Source organism: Aricia agestis, chromosome 12 (assembly GCF_905147365.1).
Source record: "Aricia agestis chromosome 12, ilAriAges1.1, whole genome shotgun sequence".
NCBI lineage: Eukaryota > Metazoa > Arthropoda > Insecta > Lepidoptera > Lycaenidae > Aricia > Aricia agestis.
This window is the reverse complement of record NC_056417.1, coordinates 9,815,075-9,836,164: the sequence shown is the minus strand read 5'-3', so window position 1 is coordinate 9,836,164 and position 21,090 is coordinate 9,815,075. Positions and strand designations below refer to the sequence as shown.

The 21,090-nt window shown below is 37.5% G+C and overlaps 2 protein-coding genes across 4 annotated transcripts; both read left to right on the top strand.

The window, feature by feature from the left end:
• Positions 1–774: 774 nt before the first annotated feature.
• Positions 775–5,257, top strand: LOC121732569. The gene is made up of 4 exons (XM_042122498.1): positions 775–864; positions 1,237–1,367; positions 2,802–2,931; positions 5,065–5,257. Exons 1-4 carry the CDS (start codon positions 810–812, stop codon positions 5,220–5,222), a joined length of 474 nt encoding a protein of 157 aa, XP_041978432.1. The 5' UTR covers positions 775–809; the 3' UTR covers positions 5,223–5,257.
• Positions 5,258–5,977: 720 nt separating this feature from the next.
• On the top strand, positions 5,978–20,800 carry LOC121732567 (inositol polyphosphate 5-phosphatase E). Of its 3 annotated transcripts, none has more exons than XM_042122496.1 (10): positions 5,978–6,706; positions 7,084–7,170; positions 7,704–7,832; positions 8,129–8,286; positions 9,246–9,518; positions 9,844–9,944; positions 18,287–18,412; positions 18,979–19,093; positions 19,628–19,772; positions 20,374–20,800. In XM_042122496.1, the coding sequence occupies exons 1-10, from the start codon at positions 6,051–6,053 to the stop codon at positions 20,486–20,488; spliced, it is 1,905 nt and encodes a 634-aa protein (XP_041978430.1). In that variant the 5' UTR covers positions 5,978–6,050; the 3' UTR covers positions 20,489–20,800. The 3 variants fall into 3 exon arrangements, with proteins under 3 accessions (XP_041978430.1, XP_041978429.1, XP_041978431.1); XM_042122495.1 differs by having other exon boundaries at positions 7,051–7,170; XM_042122497.1 differs by lacking the exon at positions 7,084–7,170.
• The last annotated feature ends 290 nt before the right edge of the window (positions 20,801–21,090 follow it).

The following is a 21,090-nucleotide window of genomic DNA, read 5'->3' as shown; positions in this document are numbered from 1 at the left end:
TACGGCCTATTTATAAATCCGGGACTGCAAGTAGCTCTGTCGTTAACAATACAACAATAATCATAAGTGGAAGATAAAGCCTCCACAGCAAAACCGACTGTAGTGATGTGGATTGTGGAGTAGGTACTACTATGCAGCTGCTTTACTTAGCCTTCAATCGTAAGTAGGTAGTAGGTACTTACCTGTACAAACTACTTCAAAGGAAGTGCACTAAGTAAGTATAATGTCGGCTGTACACTCTCGCCGAGAGCTCTCGGGCGAGAGTCTCGTACGAGAGCCCCTTGTCCGAGTGCGATCATGTACATTCTCGCTTAGTTCAATTGCAGTTATGAACTCAGAGAAGACGGACCATTATTTTTCTCTATGCATCGAAAGATATCATTGTAATCCAAAGATCTGTATTCATATTTAATTTTATTTCTCACAGATAATGACTGATAATGACGTTTATTATTGTTATTTTTCTGTTCTGCACTGTCTAGCGGCGCGACTAGTAGTGAAAAACGCGAGAGTGTACAGTAATGCGCTAGCTTTCCTCGCGAGACCCTTTGTCTCGAACGCAAATACCGACACCGGACCGAGAGGGTCCGAGACAGGCGAGACGAGGCGAGCGCACCCATTTACACTCTCGCACTCCGGCCGCCTCGCTGTGTCTCGGCGAGAGTGTACAGCCGACATTAAAGGATTCAAATTATTATCAATGTTCTGATTTGCGATAATAACTAATTTAGATACAACGATAAGATAAATGTATCGTATTATTTTTATTATATTCAATGAAATACAATTGATTAGTTCATGTTTTGAAAATGGAAGTGAAAATTGTTTTATTTCTTCTGTTTTGTGTCGTGCAAAGAATAGCGGGTAAGTAAATCAGTTTAAGTAGAGCTACATAAAAATGTTATGGCAATAAATTAGTAATGTTTAAAAACACATAATATTACTTATATAGATTAGAAAGAGAAGGTCGCAAAAGTAATATTATGTATGCAGTATGACGTAGGTGTACGTACGTACATGCGTACAAAGTATTAAAAGTTGAACAGTTTTGGTTATCGCATATTATTATGTAGAGCTTAGTCTCTACCCGCCCCCTATGAGGCCGTCGCCCCTAGGCCACGGTGGCCTATAAATAGTTATAGGCTATAACTAACGTGACCATTACGGATTCTCCATTCGGTGCCGAAACCAGTGATACTGGCCAACCTACTAACCTACCACCGCGGTGGTTTTCAGGTCAGCTGCGGTGCTACGCCTGCGGGTTCTCGTCCGTGGACACTGACAGGTCCTGCCTCACCATCACTGATGACACACCGACCGTGGCCTGCCCATTCACTTATTGCACAATATTGAGACAGGAATTTCAGGTAAGGTTTGTGGAGACTGGAGTTATAAGATGTACTTACTTATAAAGAAGAATGTGACCAAAGTTTCATTTGAATAAGGGGGAAAATAGAGTACTTAACTCTTAAGTACTTTTGAAACAAACGATCAGATATTAATTATAGTATCACGATCCATCTTTCTTAGGCCGGTATAAATAGTCAGTACTCAAGATGCATCTCGGTCTCAAGACGCGGTTCGCCTCTATGATTGGTCCAAATTTTTACAGCCAATCACAGAGCCTGAACCGTGTCTTGAGATCGAGATGCATTTTGAGTACTGACTATTTATACCGGCCTTAAGCGCTTATACCACTTGTCCTATTTACAAGTCCTAGCTAAGATCTTACATAGGAGACTAATTAGTTCGCTTCTTATTCCACTTGTCCTAATTTAGTGACTAAATCAGTTGTCATTTTGGTCAGAAGTCTTCTTAATGGCTCCAGTTCTATCAAAGCAACACAAAATTGGTCTTCTCATAGGCTTAGCTGTTGGCTCAATGAAAATAAAAATAAATAAAAGGCGAAAAAGGTGGTTGAAAGAATTTTTGCTCCACGTAAAATTATGAATTATGAACTTTCTGAACTACTTGGAACCAGCAGACTTAAGAAAGTACCTAGGATTCCAGATCTTATAACATAATATAAATTGACTTTAATACAGATTTAGCAGTTCCCACTACAGATAAAAGGTTGAAACCATCTGGCAACACTGATTTAGTCATTCAGGAGCCACATTTTTTTCCGATTTAGGATCCTAGCTAGGATCCTAGCTTTCTAAATGTTATTCCACTTGACAAAATTTTTTAGGATCTTAGCTAGGACTTCCTAAGTAGGATAAGTGGAATAAGTGCTTGAGTATCACCAGTGACCAGTGCCGAATTCATACTTTTTATGAGTGTAGGCCACTTTATTTCCGTCGCCCCATGTACGTAATCTGTCGGGGGCTATAGACGCTGCCGCGGCCTATACGGCTTATTTATAAATTCGGGGCTGAGTATTACTTACTAGTAATACTCAGCTACCAGGAATACTTCTTAAGTTTATTACTCAGACACCAAGAATTTTATTAAAAAGTGGCAACATCGTAGTGTCTCTGGTAGTGTCATCCCTTTTTTTTCTTGGAAAGGGATGACACTATGATGTTGCCACTTTTTAATTTCTTCACTTTCTTAACAGACTATACCTACTAAAATTCCTGGCGTCTATTGCATTGCTACAAGGGAAATGAAAGGAGATACGGTCTATGTGCATTTGGTTCTATTATTCTTAATTAATTATTTAAATAATGGAACATACTTACTTGTTAACTAAACATGTTAAGTAGGTACCTATTTTTTCCTTCGATTTTCTGTACCAAGAATACAGAAAAATTTTCGTCACCGATTAGGATGATGATATAAGTATTTTATATTTTTAGGACCCTGTTGGTGTGGTAGCAAGTTTTACGAGAGGCTGCGAGGAAGTACCAGACTTTCTCAATCATGAGGTCGTTGATCCCACATTCATGACTTACTACAGAGCCTGCACTACTGACCTTTGTAATGTTGGTAAGAATTCTCATTTTATTTATCCTGCAACTTACTTACTCCCTACTTGAATTTTTCACTAGCGCATGAATAGAGTAGACTGTAGCTATCATTGTTATCATCCATACCAGGGGCGGATCTTGAATTTGTGGGGCCCTGGGCTAATACTGCTTAGGGGCCCTTCTACCTATAATTACTCAACTAATTGCTATTTTGACAAGAAACTGTTTTCTGTATTTTTCTGAAGGCAATAATCTATATTTTATCACGATACTACTAATAGGAGCGAAGAAATAGAGAAAAATGTGGAAAAAACCGGGGGAAATTATTTGAAAGGGCTTATTTGAACGCGCTAATCTCAGGAACTACTGGTCTGATTTAAGAAATTCTTTCAGTGCTAGATAGCCCAGTTATAGAGGAAGGCTATAGACTATATTTTATCACGCTAAAACTAGTAAGACGGAAGAAATGGGGAAAATGTGGAAAAAACGGGGGAAATTATTTGAAAGGGCTTATCTCACGAACTACTAGAGTATTTTATAGAGAAGTAGACTATGTAAAAGATCATAGGCTTTTTTTGTGAACGAATTTTTCTGTGAAATATCTAATTTAGGCGGGCAAAGCCCCGCGGAACGTCTAGTATGGGTTATAAATGGTTATGTTAATTAGATATTTCACAGACAAATTAGTCCACAAAAAATAGCCTATGATCCTTCACGTGGTCTACTTCTTATCTGTGCCAAATAACAGAAAATTGCTGCTCAAGTAGTTCGTGAGATAAGCCCTTTCAAATAATTTCTCCCGTCTTTCCATAATTTCCTCTATTTCTTCGCTCCTATCAGTCTTAGTGTAACAAAATATAGCTTATAGCCTTTCTCGATAAATGGTCTATCCAACACTGAAAGGATTTTTCAAATCGGACCAGTAGTTCCTGAGATTAGCGCGTTCAAATAAGCCCTATCAAATAATTTCTCCCCGTTTTTTACATATTTTCCTCTATGTCTTCGCTCCTAGTCGTAGCGTGATAAAATATAGCCTTTCTCGATAAGTGGACTATCTAACACTGAAAGAATTTTAAAATCAGACCAGTAGTTCCTGAGATTAAATAGATCAAACTAACAAACTGCAAATTCTTATAATTGGTCATCTCACTGTAGGTCCTTTGTTAAATCAAAATTTATCGAAAAAACTGATAATTAATGATGACATTGTTGTCCTGTACCTATTTGTTTTCTATATACGACATACTGGAGAAAGAATGCTCTGCTCCCCGTGTATTATATTTCTCTATGGCTGTGCTTTACAGCTAGTGATCGGTGATTCGGTGAAGATGGTATAGCAGTTTGAGAAAACATCAACAAGTTTCTTTTCCTAAATTAGCCAAAAAATTTCACTGCAAGAGGTGAGACTCCGTCTTAGACTGCAGTAAGTAAGATTTTTGAACTGAATGCACTCATTCACTAAATATTCGTCTACGGCATTTGGATAATGCGCCAACCTTATGATTGGACTTTTTTTTAATTCTGGATCATTTTTATTATTGACAATATCGTCTATTGGTTTCAGTTCGGTTGGGGGCCCTCTGTATTCGCGGGGCCCTGGGCTGCAGCCCAAAAAGCCTTATAGTAGATCCGCCCCTGATCCATACTAATTATTATAAATGCGAAAGTGTGTCTGTCTGTCTGTTACCTCTTCACGTTGAAACAGGTGAACCGATTGTGCTGAAGTTTGGCATGATACCTTGAGTCCTGTCCTGGGAAAGGACATAGGATATTTTTTATCCCGGAAAAATGTGTGGTTCCCGCTTGATAACCTAATTTTGACGCAGTAGAAATCAAATATAATAGAAACGTTGAACTAGAGTTCAACGTTTCTATTTGAATTTCTACAGCTCAATACGGCACTTTTGAGCATTTAGGCATTTTTAAAATTCCGATTGACGTCCGATTCCGATAGCAGACTAAAGAACAGACTTTCGAAAGACGAGCATTGCTCGTCGTTTGGGAACTATATCTGTGATGTAGAGCGTCCACAGACATATTGTTTATTTTTTTTATTGAAGATATTATAATATTAATAATTAGTATACAATAATATTTTGTTTTATTTATTTTCTAAGTAGGTCCGGATCCTAAGATCTTGTCACGTTTTCAGGGGACGGTATCCAGTCGGTGACTGGTGGAAGCCTCTCACCAACTCCGGAATACAACGGTATAAACTTATTGGTTCCGGGTACTGGAAATGCAGTGAACGTAAAAATCAATTTAACTCTATTGTTTTCATTAGTGTTTTGCATGTGGTTGTTTATTTAAAAATATTTAATAAATACCTACTTTTACTACTATTATATTAAGCTATTTCTGTCGTAATAAAGCACTGAAATAACACGCTGTAACAGGGTTCACCAAATGGCGGACCGCGTTCCGCATCCGGACCGCCGCACGCCGACCCATTGTGTGCGGACCAAGCATGCTCGAAGATCATCTTCGTACATCTTAAAAGACTTTAACATCTCTAGGATTTAGTGTCAATATCTAAAGCTTGCACCAATATTTCACTCCAAACTTTAAAGAGAAAATTAGCTACAAAAATATCTAGAAAAATACCTTTGTAATTTCTGTAATTACCTTTATTTACTTTTTTTTTATAAAATGTGTGGACCGCGAAGGTCATTTCATGTCTTAAAACGGACCCCTCACCCCAAGCGAAACTAATTGATGACCCCTGCGCTGTAATATATCAATAGTGTGTTATTTCAGTGCTACAATAAGTTGTCCCACGAATGATGTTCGCAAACTTGGTGCACAGTCAACAGTGTGAGTTTGTGTTTCGGTTTTTCCCAGTTTTTCTATAGGTGTTGTCATAGTAACAGATGTTTAATAACACAAGCTCACCACAAGCACTGATAAACAGAAACAAGTCATTTTATTTTTCCTAGAAATCTAATAATTGGTTTTATTAATTTTTTTTTTACTTTTTTAATCGTGAGATTTTTGAACGAATCTAAAAATTTATGACATTTTCAAGAGATGACATCTGAAAGATGTCATTGATCGTATCTTTTTAGGTTATGTTGTCTATATTTAGGTAAAATGTAATTAGTAACATAAAATAATAGTGATAGTGATTGAAAACCGAAGATGACCACATCACCCACTAGGACCAAACAAAAATTATCACTGCGAAAGCGACTGTTCGTGAAAAAATCGCCGAAAGTTGGATGCTATGTGGATACTGATTCCAATGAAGAACTCAGTCAAACCACATCTCGGCCTATGTCTCCTGCTGATCCATTTTTAGCCCAAAGTGTTCAAAACTCAGAGCTAAATACAGAACAATCGAATCATGTCAATTCGAGCTCGGAACGTGTCAGTGCCAATTCCCATCAACATATCGATCAGAGCTCGAATGAGGACGAAAAAAACGCTAAATGCTGCAAAACCTTCTTCAGAAGGTCCCGACCGAAGAGTTTATTCGAGGGCCAGTCGTCAAAAGAAGAATCTTCGGGTCATTTAAGTCCAGCGAATGATTCAAGCAACAGTTTGAGTGACAACACAGCGAATAACTCTCATTCGAAATCCAACGACATACCTAAAGTAACAGTGAATTTTCCTAAGAGTGAGGAGACGAAAAAGTATTTCGAACATTCTGGTTCTTTTGAGGGTATAAAGCCCAAAAGTAAGTTGTTTGTAAAAAGACTGTCGGCTGATCATTTGATATCTACTGAAACAAAACCTCTGTTTCGTTCCTCATCTCCTGAAAGTGATAGAAGCAGCTCATTAGATCGTAAAAGAAGGTATGTATTAACTACTCTATTGGAATTAATCTTTATAAATTTTACAATATAATATGTGACTGACTATAATAATTCTGTGTATAAAATTATTTAAGTCTCATTTCATCTCCATTCATATCCCATGCTTTAAAACATGTATGTTTAAGACTATTATAGATGAGACACAAAACATATGTAAGTTTAAGGTTATAGGCCAAATAATTATATAATATGTTTAAGATTAAAGTTAATATTTCGAAAATCCCTGATCTAAATTTATAATTATTCTATGTTGTTTTATGTTGTGGTTGGTAACCCTATCATCAAACTCATTTCATCATAACATTTTGTGCTTTTCCATATAGGGCGCAATCAACAATTACACGATCTATTTCAAGGGCTGGGAGCACAGATAGCTTGGTCCGTAACTCGCTGCTTGCCGCACAGGTTCTACGACTCATACCCACACAAGAGGCTAGGCAGAGGTTAGCTCTACTCATATTCTGTTCTGTGTGTCTCCTAAAATATCTTTGAAAGTTGCATTTCAGACTAGTTCATTGGGTTCTTTATTCCGATAAGATCCATTTAAATATACTATTAAGATTAAATTTAATCAGCAAAACTATGCTTAATTAAAGCAATGATGCAAAAATTTCATTAAGTTTAACATTTTTTTTGGTTATTGGTTAAATTTATTCTGAATAAAGTATAAAGTTAGAGATGACTGAAAGGATAAGTGATGTTGCAATACAACACACTTAAGTCATAAAGGATATATTTTATCTGATTTCAATGTAATTGAATAGTAATTGCAGATACAACTTTGAATAATTTAAAAGATTATTCAACATCATTAACACTCATACTAATCTTCAACTTAAGCTGATTGACAGTATAATTATCTTGTGAATAAAATGTTACATGGAGTTTTTCTGCAACTATGTACAGTCACTAACATTACCTTTAAACAACATGTAAGCCTATTAATTGCCTAAATAATAAGGACTTGTTTTTTTAGGAATTATTTATATGGAAGACTAGCGTCACACTCACTGCTGGGGGCTGCGGAGTTAGAACATGTGTTTCCAGAAAGAGAAGTTAAAATATTTGTTGGTACATGGAACATGAACGGCCAAGCTCCACCAAAGTATGTATTTTACTTTAAAGAAAGGCTAAAGAAGTTTACTGGTAATTTTTCCGTCATGAAAAGGGAAGCCTATGTGCAACTGAAAGGCCAAAAGGCTATGCCAAGCCTTCTCTGTAATAAATGTGTCAAATTGTATGTAAATTGTTTTAGTAACCTTTGATATTTATTTTATGTTATTACTATAAGAACGAGAATACAAATTTTGAGTCAAAAGCTGAATACATTAGGGAATAATATTTTTTATACAGAGCATAGTAGTTTATTAACTTCCCTTACTTAACTGTCTATCTTTGCAGGGAGCTGGCAGATTTTATATTCCCAAATGAAGTGAAGCATGTACCAGACATATTTGCTATAGGCACTCAGGAGTCTTACTCCGAGAGAATGGAATGGGAGATTACTATACAAGAAGTACTGGGACCTTCACATCTTTTGTTACATTCTCATTACTTAGGTAAGTTATCTCAATTAGAATGTAGTGAATCATGTGTACACATAATTATGTAAGAACTCAAAAATTTATTATTTTTGAGTTTTTACATAATAAACAAGTTAACAAATCATTTATTATAATTATTTGTTAACTTGTTATGCTCAAACAGGCAGTCCAATTTTGACGAAACTTGGTACAGTCATACTTGGAGTCCCATGGAAGGATATAGAAAAGATTGTACTTATCACGAAAAATACCGTTCATACCTACTAGACAAGATATTCATTCATTAAGCTTGAGTTTAACTGCTTGGCCTTGGTCATTCAAAATATTCTGTCCCATAAAAATTAAGAGTCCGTAAAACAGGCATATTCATTTCGGAAATGTATAGTATAACCACTTTACAGCCTTGGACATATAAAATGAGACTTGGATCGGTCTGATCTTGGATTTGGATTAATAGCGACAATGGTTTCCGCCGCGACAATCAAGATAATATTATGTCGTTTCACAGCATAAGGATCCAGGATATGCTCACAAGTCACAAGATAGAATTACATAATGAATATTTAAATTGTATAATGCATTATTCATATCGTGTTCATATTATGTCATAATTACATGAGCATTATAAACCTGATACACATGCAAAACCATTTAAGCGTTATTAAAGCTGTAATGTATTATAACATGTGTCATTTTGATATTCACTCTAACGTTAGCTTGAAAAATCTTAATGAGACCTCATATTTTAAATCAAATATTAAGAACATGCTGCAAAAATTAAACTTGTAAAGGTGCTTTTATCCTAAGGCCAATTGCTAATGTTTGGAAAATTCAACAAAGACAATGCAAGTTTGCCTTTGAAGTTTGAATAGTCAAAAAAATGTGGAACCAGTCTGAAAAAAATTATGTTGGCTAATGTTTTACACATCAATACAGCTGCTATTGCCCTTAACAGACTTTTTATCTCATTCCAGGTACAATTCACCTCACAATATTCATAAGAAGAGACCTGATATGGTTTTGCTCGCTCCCCGAAGACGCTAGTCTGTCCGTGCGACCCGGGACGGCCTTTAGAACGAAAGGGGCCGTAGCTATATCCTTCGCATTATTCGGTTCTACGTTTCTTTTCGTGACGGCTCATCTCACTGCCCATCAGGAGAAAGTCAAAGAACGATTGTCTGATATCAAAAGAATTATACGGTCAATAGACTTGCCAAAGAATTTACCTTGTAGACATAGGAGTAAAGGTAATTAATTAATTACATAAGTCATGAATTATAATGATCTTAAAATATTGTGAATATTATTAATAATGCATATTTTAAAAGCTATATCATGTTACAATCACATTATTAAAAAACTCAGATCAAAATATACCTAATTACCTACAGATAAAATTGAGGCCAGTTCTTTGTTAGCTATGTGTACAGCTTAAGTAAGTACATGAAATTCATACACTGCACGTGCACCGCGGCAGCTCCACTAAGTTGAGGTGTAGTTTTGTTAAAAGACCACTCATAGTTTACAGAAATCTGAATATTTTATTTTTATTTTTTCTGTTATATACTTCAGATGTGACGAGTAACTTCGACTATGTGTTCTGGTGTGGTGACCTAAACTTCAGACTGGGGGAGCCGCGAGCCGCCGTCATGAGGTGGATAGAACAGACGCAGGTAACTGTCAAGATATTCTGTTTAATTGGTATCTTATATCTTTATACGAGCAATAATTCTTGTATATATATATATATATATATATATATATATATATATATATATATATATATATATATATATATATATATATATATATATATATATATATATATATATATATATATATATATATATATATATATATATATATATATATATTTCCACCCCGGAGTTGATATTGCGTCCTACATGGCGGTTTTTACCGATGATATTGCGTCCGACTGACTTGTTGCATCCTGTATACGGACGCAAGATTGACCATCTCTCAAATTCAGCCAGAAGTAGTGTTAAGGTTAGTACAATGGCTGGGTGAAATATTGGCATGGACGTTGTTTTGTCACCGGAGTGCTTTTCGGCGTATTTCTTAGTTCCGCTATTTGGCGCGCGAATTTTGGAGGTCGCTACTGTGCGCCGTATATCGGTGGCGTATATTCGATACTTTGTTTACGTATAACACGCCGATAATGTGGATTCCTGTATATAATAAAGTTTTTATCAATTCTAATGTGTGATTTAATTACGTCCCACAAAACGACATCGTCCCAGAGGAGACGCGGGGGCGGAGTTCGCACGCGACATGCAAGGGCAAGTTTTTGTTTATATTTTTTGCCGGCCAGCGCGGACGTAATGACGCTTGTGGTATAAATATTGTGTAATGGGGCGAATATTTGAGAGAGACTAAATTCATGTCTTCAAAGTTGGGTTCACAACGCCTTCGTAAATTTGATGTAACATTACACATTTCAATGTCTAAATAACTTAAAAAAATGCTGCTAAAACTATTTGAAAGTAGAGTTAATATTTCAAGTTATTATAAAAAAAAGTACCAAATTATGAAATTTTTGCGTGTCGTTTCGATACTGCCGCTTACAATTTATTATTTATAAAAAAAAATGAGCTAGAAAGGATTAAAAATTTAATGTTGATTTGAAGATAAAGAAGAGAAGAATCCGATACCAACAAATAACACATCAACTTACATTAAATAACTAAAAATTATATTTTTAAAATGTTCATAAAATTCGCGTCATTGTCCTGCGCATTGTTTGTTTTGAATGCCTTGCCGATATACTCAACGTGACGGGTTGAAACCTATTTTGCGATAAAATCTGCTGGCTCACTTTATTTGATCGCAGTGCTTTGGTGTGGATAGAGGTCTTCGTTTTATGCTCTCTCTCTCTCTTTGAAATACGTTCTACAAAAATTTCCAAATAAGACGTCATTTACATTTCTCGACTGTGCCAACATTTGTCTGTTTTTCACTACTTTTTTTATACCAAGTTATAAAGGCCCGCAACATTTCTAAGTTCTTAATAATTTTCTTTATATATATACTTAATTATAAACGAATTTAGTGAATTCCTCATTTTCCTGAACGTCTTTTTCCTGAATAGCCCTAAAAACATAATGACGATCATTCAGAATAATGATTAAATCTGTAACTGTATTTCAGGAAAACAGGAACAAATATATCGAATCGATGCAATGTCGATATTACAATTAGGTAGTTATTTGACACATTTTCGAAAAATAGTAGTAGAATAGTAAGAAAAGCAGTAAAAATGTTATCTACACTTCAATATTATAAAGCAGGAGAGGTTGTTTGTTTGTTTGAACGCGTTAATCTCAGAGACTACTAGTCCGATTTGAAAAATTCTTTCAGTGTTAGACAGCCCATTTATCGAGGAAGGCTATAAGCAATATTTTATCACGCTAAGAATAAAAGAAACGAAGAAATAGAGGAAAATGTGGAAAAAACGGAGGGAAATTATTTGAAAGGGCTTATTTGAACGCGCTTATCTCAGGAACTACTGGTCCGATTTGAAAAATTCTTTCAGTGTTAGATTGTCGTGTCAATGGTTGTCGTGATTGATGTAGATCGTTTTTTTTTTTTAAAAGAAGTGATTTTAAAAACTATTTTAAAGACAAAATAAAATGGCCTTGGCAGTCGACCCATTTTGTAATACAAAAAAAAAGTTTTAACTGTGGTGCAACGACCAAGAATAATATCAATATTATTACAAATAATTTTGTTCTACCTATGAAACGAAAGAACATAAAATCGCTTTATAAATCTTCATTTTTCTGGTGCAGCATATTTATTTACAAATAAATATGCAATTTACGATCATTATCCTGACGTCCAGTGTCCTGTTTGTTGTTGAACTGTTTATATACTTACCTGTCTAAAAGTATTTTGAATCGATTGTATTAACTACTATGTCCCTACCTACATACCTACGTATATGATTTTCTTTGATAAGTACTTACCTATTGTATATTTTAAACAAAAGCCCATCAGTGAGTGAGTTTAGACTGCGAATTGGGTTGAGACTAATGTATTTTTAAATATCTATACTTACTAATATTGTAGAGACGAAATATTTAATCGTTTGCTTATTACTATTTAACTTACGAGTTACGAGACTACTGAACCAATTTAAATAATTCTTTCGCTATTAGAAAGCCACGGTAATGAGAAAATAGCCCAAATAACTCAACGTCAAGTGGTTACCGGGTCATGGGCTAGGCTGTACACTGTACAGTGTTCTGAGATTTTTTTTAAATCTTGACTTTGTTCATTCATAAATCGACACTCTTGACAAGATTTATAGTAACTGTGATGGCATACTTATAATAATAATAATGTACTTTTATTCAGCTCGATAACATAAAAACCTTAATCTAGACAATTACAACATGCAAATTATTTTATTTTCAATGGTTTTTTATATTAGAATGTTAAGATCGCAACCGGCAGCTTAGCTAGGTTACAGTATAACCTGTGTTAAAGCCACCGGACCCTTTCCCAACTACTGATCGCATATCGCTGATTTTACATTTCAGGCAATTAAAATTAGATTACAAATCAAATCAATGTTTAAAATTAATCAAACTTGATACAATAAACGGGGGCGGTGGTTACTCGCGTCCGTAGGAATTACCTTTTACTACCCTACACGTGTCCCCCGGGTGGTGCTAAACGAGTAACAACGCCAAGTCTCAGGCGGCGGATATGATAACTTGACTCCTAGGCAGTAGTGGCCTTGAGGACTAAATACCCTCAAAAAGTCTAGCGCGGAAAGCAACGGGAAACTACCGCGACTATAATCCCAAGAAAACCACCATGATTAAGAACGCCACCAGAGATAATATGATGTCATGCGACCCGACTAACGCTCGGCGCCAGCTTGGTTCCGGGCCGACTGGTGTGAAATTGGCTACCGGCTGCAGTTGGAAACATAACATCTTACTCTAGCAAACTAACACCCAAGGGAAGGGCAATAACAATAGGAACCTGGAATGTCCGTGGACTTTTAAGGCCAGGAAAAATCGAAGTTGTTGAAGCGGAGATGGAGCGCTATAATCTGGCTATACTAGGATTGAGTGAGACCCATGTTTAAGATAACGGATACCACATCACACCTGAAGGAAATATAGTAATCTACTCTGACAGGCAAGACAATAGTTTTAGTGGTGTGGGCTTCATAGTTGCTAGCTGGCTACGAGACAAGGTATTGGGGATAATACCATCAACAATAGAATTATATCCTTAAAAATTTCAGCCCATCCACACCCAATTAACTTTGTACAGGTCTATGCGCCGACCACTGCAGCCACCGAAGAAGAGATGGAGGAATTTTACCACGAGCTAGAATTAACCTGCAAAGCGTTACCAAAGAAGTAATGTACTATCATCCTGGGAAACTTTAATGCTAAGATAGGGCACACTGATAATGATCAACACCTAAGGAATGTTATTGGGGAATACGGCTTAGGAGCCCGCAACAGTCGAGGTGAGATGTTGTTAGAGTTTTGCATTGAAAAAGGACTATTCGTAACTAACACGGCATATAAACAACATCCAAGACGCTTATGGACATGGCGATCGCCAACAGGTCATAAAAATCAGATTGACTTCATATTAATCAGCAGCAGATGGAAGTCGTGCATAACTCTCTCAAAGACTTTTCCGGGTGCAGATTGTGGCAGCGACCATCAGCTGTTAATAGCTCAATACAGAGTCCGCCTCAAAGTAGTTTCAAAGCCTCCACCATCCAAAAATATTCTTCTAACACAAGAAGCGAAAGCTTTTGAGGACACACTACAAACTCGACTGGACAGTGAAACGTATTGCCCATTTGACTCAGCCAATACATCATGGAATTAGCTTAAGGCCGCATTAGAAGAGACAACTAGAACAATCACAAATGGACGGAAAGTAAAACACCCTAGATCTGAGTGGATGACCACTTGGGAGGCAATCGCACAAAGAAAGGCTCTAAAGACTGGAGGAATTCGTTCAAAGGAAGAACAACAGCGATACTCTGAACTTGACTCACTAGTACAGCGTCTCTGTAGACATGACAAGAATGCATATATCAATTCTATATGTAGAGATATACAAACACACTCTGATATCCTACATCCAAGAGACATGTTCCAAAAGGTAAAAATTCTCTCACGAGAACGAAAATCAAAATCTTGAAACATAGAAGATGAAAAGGGTAACCTGATTTTAGACAAGAACCAAGTGATGACAAGATGGAGGAACTACTGCCAAGACCTGTACAAATATGACGCTGATGAACCTGACACTAGATTAGATTTTACAGATAAAGAACCCGACATCGTTCTCCATGAAGTAGAAGCAGCTATAAATAAGCTCAAAACAAAAGCTTGCGGTGGAGATGGTATACAGGCACAAGTGCTTAAGAGCTTGGGTAAGTCTGGAATCAGAGTAATGCATTCAATATGTCTTAAAGTATGGAGAACAGGACAGTGGCCAGACGATTGGACAGAATCTCTCGTGATACCACTACATAAGAAAGGGTCGACTAAAAAGTGTGGAAATTATCGGACCATCTCACTAATTTCACACGCCAGTAAGATTCTTCTCCATGTTATAAACAACAGATTGGCACACTATATAACTAGACAGATATCCAAAGAGCAGGCGGGATTCGTAAAGGGCAGGGGTACCCGAGAACAAATCCTAAACATCCGTCAGCTGATAGAAAAGAGCAGAGAATTCAATGTCCCAATAGTACTCTGTTTTGTGAATTACGCTAAGGCCTTTGACTGCATCGTCTGGTCCAAAATGCTGGAGGTGATGAGAGAGTTGGGCGTCCCCGATCATCTCATATTTTTGGTACCAAACCTCTATCTGGAAGGTCGATCAAGGGTGCGATTAGACAATGATCTGTCAGAGCCGTTTGCTACAGAGCGTGGTGACAGACAGGGTTGCATCCTCTCTCCACAGCTGTTCAACCTCGTAGGCGAATATATAATGCGTCGAGTGTTGGAAGATTGGGAGGATAGTATTAAAATTAACGGATACCTTCTCAACAACCTAAGGTTCGCTGACGACACCACGCTTATAAGTACTTGCGAAGTGAAACTTGCTGAACTTCTAGCGCGGCTCGAAAAGATTAGTCGAGACTTTGGCCTCCAAATCAATCGCAATAAAACCAAACTGATGTACGTCGATAAGCTGAACCAAATACAAAAGACATCCTTACTACAAGATCTCCAACCCGTAGAGGAGTTTGTCTACCTGGGATCGTTGATTAGCAACAATGGTAACTGCGAGAGGGAGGTTGTCCGACGGGCTCAGATGGCTAAATCTGCGGTTGGGCGCTTAGAAAAGATATGGAAGAATAAGAACATCTATCGTAGCACAAAAATAACACTAATGCGTTCCCTAATCTTTTCAATATTTTTATATGCCTCCGAGACACTAAAAGCACGTACTCGAGCTAAGATTGACGCTTTTGAAATGTGGTGCTGGCGTAAAATGCTCGGCATCCCTTGGACCGCACACCGGACCAACACGTCTATACTTCAGCAACTCAAAATTACCACCCCCCTGTCCACGCTTTGTCTACAACGATCACTTGCCTTTTTTGGCCACATAGCCCGCCGGGAGCCTAATAATCTTGAGAGTCTCATACTAGCTAGGCAATTAGAGGGGAAAAGAGGCAGAGGCAGAGTGGCTACACGATGGACAGACGCGATTGTCAAGGCTGCTGACTGCACGTTCCAGGAGGCATTTCATCAGGCCGAAAATAGAGACAAGTGGAGAGCCCTATCCCAAAAAGCAAATTTTGGTGGTCACGTCCCTCAGCCATGAGGATACGACTAGGAAGAAGAAGATACAATAAACAATACAAAAAACGATCGAAACGATCTACATCAATCACGACAACCATGATTGACTATGACTATCACAGCACAGAACGCAACGTCGCGTCGTGTTTGCTTACGCGCGCGCGTTAACCAACTACTTACGAAAAAATTTATTATTATTGTGAACTTGTATTATAATCAAATACCGTCTTCTTTTTGTACAAAACAAATAAACAGAAATAATAGGTACTATTATAGATAATAACCATAATTTAAATTTACAAACAAAGTATATATATTGTTGTGTAATTTTTGTGTAGTTGTGTAATTTTTTGAGATTTTGGACTGTTTTATCTTATTTTTGATAGGTACGTTAATCATTTTTTAAACGTTTTTATTTTTCTTTTCGACGCCTAAAGGGCCTTTTTTTGAGACTTTGTACTGATAGGTATGTCTGATATGTGATTCTTCAGGTTAATATTTTTCTAAGCATTTTTGTTTTATTTTTTTTAATTTTTTTAATTTATTATGACTATGGGTTTATTATTGTACCTACTTGATTTTAAACAATAAAACTTAAAAATACCTACTACCGAAACAATTGTTTTATTTTGTGTTCATACTTAAGTTCAGAAGAAACACGCTCACATAAATAAAATGATCATATCTATCATAATTATTCTTAATATTTTTTAGTTAGCCTAGCGGACTTACCTGATTATAATTTAAAATTTAATTAATCTATGTAATATAGGGATAACTTGTTTTTAATGTCTGTTATGTACTCCAAGTTATAGAAATAAGTATTTCATTTTAATCGACTTCATAAAGGGGGATGATTCTCTATTTATACATACATATCGTCACTCCTGTCCCTCATTGGGGTAGACAGAGACCACATCACGCAATGAATTTATTGGGATCTATTATATAGGTACCTATGTATGTATCGATATAACATATAAGGTTAGGAGGAAGCAACAAACTCAACAGTTTATGGCGTACATAAAAAAATAATATACGGTACCGATATAATCTCAAATATAGTAAGGAGTCATTTAATTAGTAGAATGCATGGAATTAATATAGTACAATATACGGTATCAATATAACCATACATTTAAATGGATGTAGGAAAAACGATTAAATGCATGGAACGAATACAAAAATATACAATGTGTCACATGATTTCCATCGAGAACGGAAGCAAAAAACCAGCGAGAATTATTTGAAATTGAATATCTAATTTTCGTACGTAAACAAAATTTCTAGTCGACAATAGAATTCACATGACAGCAATGTAACTATATTCGCACGAATAACAATTAAAAAGTCATTGGGAATGGTAGACGCCATAGGGTTCGACTTTGAAAAGACGCAACAAGTCTTCGGCGATTTAAATATATATATATAAACTGAAAAATATGACTCTTCCTGACATCTATTGGCGAATAATAATACTATTTTGTTGGCAACTAATTGTTTTAACGACCAGTAGATGGCGTTTTTAAGTAACACGAAGTCAATGAGAGTTTGCTATACCGAGCAAAGCTCGGTCATCCAGGTACTGTTAATAAAGAGGGATCTTCGTTACCTGTACAAACAGTACGGGGGAACATAAAATTAAAAAAGGGATCTTCTTTCGCAAGCTTTGAACGAAATCTTTTATGGAATAGTAACATAACAAAACATTTGCACTCATTCCGCCGTATGTATTTGTATGAGAAAATTCATGATGTTGAGACATTGTTCATAAAAATATAGAAGTCTTAAGTTTCTATTTCAGTGCTGTTACTTTTACAGTCAACTTTATACAGCGACACACACACACACAAGGGCCAGGCCACAACACAGCGTTGCGGCGTCGCATCGTAAATATCTACGACGCCGCATAACGCATCGTAAAATTTTCCAACGCGACAGCGACATTTCCAATGAATTTTTTCTCTCCGACATCGCATCGCAGTATTGTGGCCCAGGGTCTAAAGTAACCCACTTGTTTATGTTACATGTATATCTTTCTACAGTCTAGCTACCAGCGCCCTAGGCGAAATTTCTTCGGCGCCCAGCGTGCTGGTAGTGCTAAAAATAGGGCGGCGCCTCATTTTCGGCGCCCCTTTTTAGCCGGCACCCTGGGTGGTCGCCCTCTCTAACGCCGCCACTGTTTCCAGTTCCCCCTGCCCCCGCACCTGCCACACGGGCTGCTGCACACGGACCAGCTGACCGCCGTGCTGGAGGACGGCGCCGCCTTCCGCGACTTCCGTGAGGCGCCCGTCACCTTCCCCCCCACTTATAAGGTGGCAATAGCAACGAAACACTAGCACTCAAATTTGCGAAATAAAGCCCGTTGACATTAATTGTCACTTATACAGGGTGTAACAAAAACAAGTGATAATACTTTAGGGTGTGTAAGTGTTCCTTGTAGAGAGTTCACTGTGAAAGTAGCAGCTCTGACAGACGAACATTTTTTTTCACTTTTGTATGGGGAAATTCGTGACGCTCGGGCCCTTGCCCATACAAAAGTGAAAAAAAATGTTCGTCTTTTAGAGCTGCTACTTTCACAGTGAACTCTCTACAAGGAACATGTACACACCCTTAAGTATTATCACTAGTTTTTGTTACACACTGTATATTTACAGAAAATTGTGTACCGAATACATGCATAAAGTATGCATGTATTCCGGTCACATTTTGTAGACTCGTGGACAATTTTTTTTGTCACAGTTACTCTTCCTTAGTTTTTATTATTCGTAGAGTTACTACTACTATCTTTACAATTTTTAAAGCGACAAAATATTGGGTTTGTTTTCCATTGGTTTGGTTAAAACAATAAAAATAAAATTTAATGTAATAATAATTGCAGTACGACCCGGGCAGCCAGCAGTTCGACACGTCTAGCAAGCAGCGCGCGCCCGCCTACACCGACCGCATACTGTACAAGGCGCGAGGCATGACGTCCAACAACTCCGCCTTTTCAGGTGAGAAATTCCTTATTGGCTAGCTCTTGACTGTCTGTCAACTGATTCAGACTGTCGTGTAGTCTGAATCAGTTGACAGACTATTGCTAGATACAAAACGCACAAAACAAGAACGCAAAACATTGTGTGGACTCGACGCATCTAGTGACACACCTACAAGAATAAGTTTAGTGAGTTCCCTTTTAAAATCATAAACTTAATATACCTAGTGGAATAGAGCAACAGTCTCGAGCTGTCAAACGAAACCGAAATCGGTTTTCATCTGTGTAAAAAATATGTGTACGTATACACTTACACAAGCATGATTGAACATAAATTCTATGAGATTAAATTGTCAACGTGCGGCACGTGCCGACTGGACGTCAAAAAAATAGTGCTGCTGTCATGTATCACACGTCTCTTTTTACCACGCAGTGTTACTGATAGTGACATCTCTCTTGCTCGGGCCTTTGTTTCTCTATTCCACTAGGTATATTAACTTTATGGTTTAAATACATATTATTATATCGACTTCAAAATTTTCTACTGTTTTAGGTCTACGTCGTCTGAGCGCGGCGCCCATGACGGTGGGCGCGGTGCTGCGCTGCCTGGCGTACAACTCGGTGCAGTCCGTGGTCACGAGCGACCACAAACCCGTGTGGGCGCTGTTCTCCGCGCCGCTGCGCCCGGGGACTGACGTGTAAGTATATAAATAGAGAGAGAGATTATATATATAGATTGTAAATGCGGAAATTTTTGACAGTCCTCTTCACGTGTAGATGCGCTATAAAATTATTATTATAAGAATTTGTATGGAGATAAACTCGATGCAGTTCGTGATCACGGCCCCGTTTAAAGCCCCGCCCACCATGTGCGGGGTTTCGTGTAGTCTAGCGACTACACGTTATAGTTTTTAGTAATTTTTTACGTGGGAGAGCCAGGCTTCGGCACGAATGGGCCGGCTCGACCGGAGAAATACCACGTTCTCACAGAAAACGCCGAGTGAGTGAGTTTGCCGGAGGCCCAATCCCCTACCCTATTCCCTTCCCTACCCTCCCCTATTCCCTTCCCTACCCTCCCCTTTTCCCTTCACTACCCTCCCCTATTCCCTTCCCTTCCCACCCCTACCCTCCCCTATTACCCTATTCCCCCTTAAAAGGCCGGCAACGCACCTGCAGCTCTTCTGATGCTGCGAGTGTCCATGGGCGACGGAAGTTGCTTTCCATCAGGTGACCCGTTTGCTCGTTTGCCCCCTTATTTCATAAAAAAAGTGAAACTTTTAATAACTAATTTATTTTCAGTGTGCCCCTTGCAGCTGGTCTGTTCAACCGCGAAGTATACTTAGAAGGTATAAAACGCCGAAGAGCGCTACTCGACCACGCCCCAGGTACATCCGCCATTTGTTCGATACAGTAGCTTTTGCCGCCAAAATATATTATGTTATAATAAAAAGTATAAATAAGTACTTACCTCGATTCTACTAAATTATGCATTCATGCAGAGTTGTTACTTGTTTGATCCAATTTACGATCAAACACCAAGAAAAGTTTTCACAAATGAGAATAGTACTAGTTTGTAGTTGATAGCAAATGTTCTGGATGAAATAAAGAACGAAGCTGCAAAAACGAGGTACTATAGTCAAAGATTTAAACCAATAGATACATCAATGCGAATTGCACTAGTCAATTAACCTATCAATCCCCAAGCGGCACCCGGCTGACGCATAACAATTGAAAATCTATTTTGTCTGCCATTCCCACGATCGAGGTAGCAGTATTTTTGATGATCAATCATAAGAATACAAGCTAATGATTGAAAAGGTGTACGAAGATTTTGGCCGACCTACTGTACCGCTATTATGTTTTTCCGCGTTCACGAATATTTTTTTTCAAAAATGGATAGCTAACATCAATACAAACAAAAAATAATCTTGAACAAAACCGCGTAAAGTGTCACATTTCAAAGATTTGAGCTGCCAAAGTTTTACCAATATAAGATACTAGCTGTTGCCCGCGACT